The 8,159-nt window shown below is 37.8% G+C and overlaps 1 protein-coding gene across 1 annotated transcript in view; it reads left to right on the plus strand.

Annotated features, from left to right (window-relative positions):
- Positions 1 to 7,927, plus strand: part of LOC119915098 (potassium/sodium hyperpolarization-activated cyclic nucleotide-gated channel 1) — a 77,385-nt gene extending 69,458 nt beyond the window's left edge. Inside the window, exon 8 of the mRNA XM_038734676.1 lies at positions 6,492 to 7,927. Within this exon, the coding sequence (XP_038590604.1) occupies positions 6,492 to 7,615 (1,124 nt within the window). The 3' untranslated portion in view covers positions 7,616 to 7,927. The remainder of the gene's footprint in view (positions 1 to 6,491) is intronic.
- The last annotated feature ends 232 nt before the right edge of the window (positions 7,928 to 8,159 follow it).

Here is an 8,159-nt window from a genome sequence, read left to right on the forward strand (position 1 = left end):
ATACTACTGTATGTATTTTAAGATCTGGTATCAGTCTTACCCAACCCCCATTAGGAAATACAATGACATTTCGTTAAAACAAAAAAGGCAGGTACAGATTCAAAACACACTGATGTGTATGGACACGTGAATAGCATGCATTCATTTCTTAAAGTACATTATTGTTTTCTTAGTAGCTCAGCTATCGTACACTGTCAGTGAGGCAGTACAGCAGAATAGTGCGATTGCCATACTGTACCTTACCGCTGTAATGTATGTGCCATCATAGTGTTGATGTGCTACGAATATTCTGACTAGTGTATTTCCACATGTAACAACTAGCAAACAAATATCTTCCTTTACCTGACAAACTTCTAGATAGATATAATGAGGAAAGGAGGTTATACCACCATATAGTCTACATACAGTAAGGATATACTAAGGGCATATGAAAAAAAACTGTACAAACACTGGTGAAAAGAAATGACACAATGTATGTTACTGTATAAAATGATATGAAATGCCATGAATTACTATTGGAACATTTTAAAATATTACAGTGCATTTTAATCTAACCTCTAATTAAATAACAGAATATAAAATATAAAAATAAGGTCACGGCAAAGTGTCTTGCTAGTCATGCTCTAATTCATTAGGGATTTATGATACATTGAATTAACTGAAAGCTCCAGAGAACTTCACGATATGTTTGAAAAGCATTTCCCACCTTTGTAAGGTTTGCAAGTAATCAGCAGACAGTAAAGCTAATTTATTGAGGCAAGCCTCTTTATTTTTTCAATTGCAGCTGGATGCTCTCCAGGTTACTGGTGGTGAATAAAGTAAATATTTTCATGCAGTCCTGCTGTTTCATAGAACTGCTTCCTCCTTTGCACAGAAAGAGAAAAATCAAAAACAAAATTTTAGTTTATTATTATGTATTATGCAGAAAGAAATGGAATTTGTTAAATAAGACACTTTTGAAATGATTTATGTTTCATATCATTAGCTTTTATGGCTGCTACACAGACAACCCAAGCAGCTCATTATCATAAATTAGCCACACCTTCTCAGTGCGGCGCTGCTGGCTTTTACCAATAAAGCTGCCTTCTTGCCAACAAACCTTTATGCCTGCCAGTAACACTAGAGACCACAATGTTTGGTGATTTGTTTCCCTATTATATAAACCAGAAAACAATATCAACTGAATACAAAACTAAAGTTGACTTTCCATAGTGACAGTGTGCCAATGTTGTCTCATATCAGTGGTTAAGCTTGCAGTCTGTATCTACTTTTCTATCTGTTATTGTTGTTTTTCTTTGTCATGGCTTTGTATTTGTGTATCATTTTGCCTGACACAGGCACATCAATATTGAATTGCTTTGCAACCCAAGTGTTGACTCAACATTGAAATACTGTAGCGTCAGGCAAGTCAGCAACAAGCAATGAACAATACATCTGGAACAAGACCACTTAGAGTAAATCAGAATCCAACAACAGATGTGTGTCACTGTTGAGACAACCTTTTCTCCTTAGAATTAAGTTCATCTACTACTATTTACTTCTTTTATATGGAGGGCGGGGGGGGGGGGGGGGGTATAGTGGATGGATGACTGGATTATATCAAAATATCTGACAAACACAAAACATATCTGCAAAATGTTCACATCCAAATTTATACAAGCCGTGTCTGCAAACGTTATTTTGAACAAATCTGCGAAATGTTCACCATCAGTGTTTATTCTTACAATATCTGCTCATGGCAGCTGAAGCATGGTTAAGGTAAGAAAAAAACTACTGAGAATGTTTAAATTTTTACAAATGACAACACTCATTTCTAATTTAATACAAGACACAAACCTTCACCTCTAGCTTTGCACTTCTATCCACCCAGAAGTCAACGCCCACACTTTTCTCTGTGCTTTACGCATGTCACTTCTTCTTGCATTGAAACTGAACACTAATAGCTAATTGTGAAGTAGCTGCATATGAGCCTAATTCACAGGAGACAAGGTTGTATTTTTTTGGACTAGCATAAAATAAAAACAGATTCTTTATTTGCCCTGTAGTGAAGTGTATGGATTTGTGCCCTTCACAACATACTGTATGCCCTTTGGCCTTAACAGTCAAAATCTACATTTGCCCTTTTTATGAAAGTTAAAAGCTCAGTTTCACTATAGCTAAATGTTAGCAAATGAAAGCTGCCCACTCTGACACTTCTCAGAGTTATATATATATATATATCAATCCATCCTTTCAGACTAACCATGAAGGGGGTTTTGTCTCATACGAGGGATGATACTTTGTCATGATCCGTGCTGGTTGTATCGTTTCTATATATGAACTGCATTTGGTTACATGCTTGTCTTGCTCTAAAAAGGAAAAGAAAAAAAAGTAACCATGCTTTGAAACCAATAACGTGTTGCACATTTGACATTATCTTTTATCTATCTAAAAATTATTTGACCAGGAGTCCGTCTTGAGACGAGCACATCTCGTTTTCAAGAGTGTCCTGGCCGACGAGTAGGCATCAGGTAAACACTTTATTCCAATTCCAATATTCGAACAGGGACAAATTGACCTATAGAGGCTTGCTAAATGGATCCGGTCTCAAATTCTTCCTCCAGGAGTTTGACCTCTTGCTGAAGGTTACACAAACTGTTTAATTCCTGCATCAGTGACACATAATTCAAGTCACCCACACCAGTCCTGCAGATGTTTTGATGGACACATTCAAAATGTCAACAACTAAGACAATCAAAGAAACAAAGGAATTCCATTCAGTGTTACATCCCATGTTTATTTTGTAACAGACTTTCACAGATCTAACAGGATTATGGGCACATGCTCAGTGACATTTTTATTTAACCTTTGAATCCTTTGTTCAAAGTGTATTCACAAATGAAATCATGCGTGCAGATTAGTAAAAAAACTTTACTAATGCAATGCCACATACACTTTTTGTTACATGCAGAAATCCCATTTCATTATTTATTCATGTTTTCACAAATAGAAAAAAATATAGTTTGTTTCTGATTGTCTGACTTGCAATATGAATTCTGTCTTTTGTATAAATCATTTGGAAAAATTTTTGTACTTCACTGAAACTTATCAAAGAATTAGGTAATCACATCTTTTGGCTTAAACTGTATTCAAACACAGAGCTACAGTAATGTCATATTGAGCACATGTGGAGGGCAAGTTTTTAATTTAATTTAATCCATTATCATTTTTTCCATGCACATTTACACAAGTTATCCTCTTTAAAAGTTCTTTAGTAATGGTGTACTAAATAACCCTCAACAAGAAGAATCAAGAAAACATTCCCTGCAGTGACTCATAAATTAAACAATTTATTACAGATTATTGGTGAAATGATTTATCAAATTCAATTGTAAATTAGAATGAACATTTTTTTAATTTTTCTGCAAAGCCTTGAATTAATCTCAAAATTTGTGAATTTTATCAAATACAGCCTTCATTATTTATGATGTATGTTAACATTATGATGTTTGTGTTTTGCTTGTTTTTTTACGTGTTTGTTTGGTGTGTTTGTTGGCTTTCAGACTGTTTTACAATGATTATGTTTTAGATTTCAGATATGGGTTAATTACTGTAGTATTATCTTTTGAAATCAAATTGATAGGTGATGTTTGTATATTGAACATCACACTGGTTCTACTGTGCCAGGGAAAGACAAATAAGCAACATAGTTCATACTATAATTGCATTATTTCCAAATGGTGATTCAACCCATATCTGATCATTTTTTATTTCAATTGTACAGTTTTGTATGCAAAAAAAGGGAACCTTTCTTTATCCATGAGTGGTGTTTACATTTTATTTATGTTTTTGTTTGTTTGCATTTTGTTTTTTAAGGGATAATATGTTGACATCTTCTTTTTATCTTCTGAGTTTTAAATCAGGTAAACTGCATTTTGCAGACATGTTCAGAAATTACCACTGGCATTCATTTGGGAAAACAGTCCAGAATATTTTAAACAGAAATATACAGTCAGTGCTTTGTTTGCCTCTCTCTCCCATTACGAGTTCTGCCTGTAGAGAATTGCACTGTAAAAAAAAAAAAACTATCAGAAACTGTCAGAGCAGGCCAGTTTTTCTATAAGGAACAAGGTGTGTATTAGGGCAAACTCAAACTCACATGTTACTGTATGTGTTTATGTTTCATACGGAGTTCTGACATTTACCATGACATTGGTTAAGTAGCACTAAAATGTCAACCTCACAGTTGGTTAATGAGTCAAATTCAGCTCCTCCTATTTAGCTTTGGTTAGTTTAACATTCCATGGATAAAAGTTTACCTTGACTTAAAGTGATATTTTGAAATTTTACCTATTCTACTAATGCACAACAAACATCCATTCTGATTATTTTCTTTGATGAAAAAACAATCTAAGTCCCCATAGTCATAATCTTGCACGGAAAATAATTTGCTTCTTAAAAATTACTTAAATGTAAGTAAATACATACAGTAGCTCTAAAGGTCTGTTATATTCTTTGATACATGTCTGTTTATCTTTTGCGATGAAATGTCAAAGAGAGATTAGAGGAGCAGAGAAACACTGTAAGAAGCAGCCAGAAGAATCTAGAAGGGCAGCAGGAACAGCAACAGATGAGACAGACGGCACACTGTATACATTACTGGTAGCCTGTAACTGCCAAACAAAATGTATGAGCAGCAAGTCTGAGTTCAAACTGTTCTTCTGCCTAGTCTAGACAATTGTATGTACACATTACAGTGCACCACAATGATAACTTCCCGTTTCATTTTGATGACATCTTAAGCACTGTTGCCCTGAAATCCTAACAATACCACTCTGTCTAACTTCCAGCAAACATTCAGACCCTCACAGGTTCTATTTGGAGAAATAATGAATATGTTTCATCCTTCCGATCTACAGAGTTTAACCCTACCACCTTTAAAAATGCAATGAAAGCAGCCTTGTAAGTGTACAGTAGTCGTTTATGTGGTGCTAGTTTTAGCCCTTAACTACCCGACCCTGTAGTGACTGTTGCAGTCAAAATGGACAACGTCAAATGGCGAACTTGATTCTGAGAAATGGCTGCAAAACATAACATTAATCCACTTTCAGCTGTTACAGCTGTGAAAGTCCTGTCTTATAGCTGAATGCATGGCTTGTTGGCAGCCTTGAGAAGAGAGAAAGCCACCCAGCAAATGCCGCTTCAGCCCTCAAGGACGGAGCTTAGTGATTGATTGACTGTGGCTAAAGCCTTCAGCACACTGAAAGTCAATTCAGTCTCCTTTACCGACAAATAACACGTCACAGCCTGTCAATACTCAAGGTCAACAGTAATTACAGTATAGACATCCTCTAAGTAAAGATGTTACACAGATCTTTACTATTATCATTGTTCAAATGTGGCCATTCTTTCTACAAAAGACCAGTTTCAAGATGTCTTTCATGCTTTTTAGTACCACGTAGCATTTTACCACAGTTTTGCTCCCAAACTCATAAAAGCCACAAAAGTGTTAGGTGTTTAAAGAAGCCATCTGTCAAGCTTTTATTATCACAGCCCATGACTTTTGACAGGCCGGGAAATATTTACAGGCCTGTGGGCTAAAAATGCTCTTTGTAGTGCACATATATAACACTTTAAAAAACAAACTGTATTCGGTATTAAGGAAAGATTTATAATTAATATTTAACTTTGCAGACAAATATGTTCACATTAAAGAATAACAAACTTTTTATTTTTATTTTATTTATAAAAATGAAAACATATCTTCAGAGAATACCATGCAAATCTTAATGAAAAAGATAACATAGCATGCTGTGGTAAGGTGAGTTAAGTTTAGTTTTCCTTAAAAGGTATTTAATGTAGAATTATATTTACAATCTGTACCCACTGAGGTAGTATGTTAGGAATAGACTTTTGTCGCTTTCTTTGTTTGTTTTTATTGTCACCTTGTTCATAAAAAAGGCATTATTCTAAGTGTTCTTGTGATGTGTTTTAGCGGAGTTCTTGTGATTTAAATATAATGTGGCTTTAAATGTATTCCTAGAGCTTAGACTTTGTCTTTTCTTCTTCAAAAAAAAACTTCAGTAACGTGACATATGGGTACAACTCATCAGTATTCTTCTGTGTTTCATTGTCAGCACCTTCACAGTCTATGCTATCACGTCATACTTTGAGCAATCTTTGTCTCCTTATGTGTCCTTCACTCCTCTCAGACCGTAATTTTCCCCATAGTCATTACCATTCAATGTCCTTCACACTTTATATTCAATATGACAGACATTAGTGGACTTGAAAAGATGCAGCTCGTAAGAGCGACAAAGTTGAAATTAGTGGAGTGAATCAAGATGAAATTCTTTGCTTCATAATGCAAATGCACTCAAGTCTTCCTACTAAAACATACAAGCTGCATCTTTATCATCCCTGTCCTGAATCCTGCCCTTTTCCTGTGGTTTAGGGCAACCAAAGTTTGCCATGGCTTTATGTGCTCACCTCTTCTGACTGCACCCCAACAGGGAAGAAGAACTCCTTGCTGCTGCAGAAGTTCCAGAAGGATCTGAACGCCGGTGTTTTCAACACACAGGAGAACGAGATATTGAAGCAGATTATCCGTCAGGACAGGGAGATGGTGATGATGGTGGACCGCAAACAGTCAGTCACCGGGATGAACTCAACACCAATGTCAGGAAACTCCATCATTAACTCACCAGCCCAACCGCCCTTCCCAACTGCCTTCGGCACAAGTCAGCTTCAGCAGTCTTCTGTACCTATGACCTATAGTGCTTCAGCTATTGCCAATGCTTCTGCTGCCCGCATGCTACCAGCAGCTGCCGCTGCTGCTGCAGCGCAGGGGGTTTACCCTGCTCCCAGTCTTTCCCATGGCAACCTGAATTCATCCTTAACTAACCCACAGACCCCACTCCAGCAGCAAGGAGCGATCATGTCGCCCTGCTCCTTCACGGCTGCCATGTGTAGTCCCCCCGTGCAGACCCCTCTGGCTAGCCGGAGCTTCCAGTATGGCTCACGCACAGCCTCCCAGCTGTCACTTATCCAGCAGCCCATTGCCCAACCATCTCTATCCACACAGCAACAGCTTGCCCAGCAGCCTGCTGTGTCAAGTGCAGCCGCAGCCTCTGCAACGCAGCAGCAGCAGCAGCAGCAGCAGCAGCAGCAGCAGCAGCCGTCACCACAGCAGCAGCAGGTCCCTTCACCTCAGCGGGGAGAAATCCACAAGAGCACACAGGCTCTTCAGTCAGGCAGCTTGAGTCGAGATGTTAGACACTTATCGGCCTCCCAACCATCACTGCCACATGACACATCTCTGGGGCCCAGAGTACACCCAGCCTCAGGAGACTCTTTGGCCTCCATTGTGCCACCAACGGCGGCAGCGATCCAGGGGATGAATCTGCAGAGTGGCATCCGCACCACAGTGCCCCAGAGGGTCAATTTATTCCGCCAGATGTCGTCAGGAGCATTGCCCCCTGTGCGCTCAGCCGCAGCAGCAGCGGCGGCTGCGGCAGTGGCGGCAGCAGCATCATCATCAACCCAGCACAGGGAATCCCCCGGATCTAGAAGAGATTCTGTCCTGAGCAGTACAGAGACTGAGCAAGACAAAATGCGTTTTGCATCAAATTTATGATCCCATTTTTCCCTTCTCATTTTTTAAACTTCCATATATTTCAATTCATATTTAAAAATGGAGATACAACAAAAGAGATAAAAGTGAGGACCTTCAGCATTTTTGTTTCTCTCCAATTTTATTCTAAAATAACCTCATAGAAATCCTGTACATAAAAGCCCTTGTATTATATTTTAGACAGATTGTCTCCCTAAACTTAAGAATGTATATTACACAGATACATCTCTCTTTTCTTTTACGCTATCTCTATATATAAATATATATGTATACACACACACACACACACACACACACACACACATACACAAAACCACAATATATATATATATGTGTGTGTGTGTGTGTGTGTGTGTATATACATATATATACTGTATATACACTGCTGTATGTATGGGTGTGTGAGTGTGTGTGTGCGTGCATGTGACCATGTGTGTAAAATCCAACTAGAATATTTGACAATGGCAATTTAAAAGCTGTAGTATAAACATGAGTCTTCCTTTCTGAGAAATATAAAGAATTATATACAATGTATGACATTGTTTTA

The sequence above is a fragment of the Micropterus salmoides genome, unplaced genomic scaffold (assembly GCF_014851395.1).
Source record: "Micropterus salmoides isolate LMB-PRFRI ecotype aquatic unplaced genomic scaffold, ASM1485139v1 Ms_hic_scaffold_20, whole genome shotgun sequence".
NCBI lineage: Eukaryota > Metazoa > Chordata > Actinopteri > Centrarchiformes > Centrarchidae > Micropterus > Micropterus salmoides.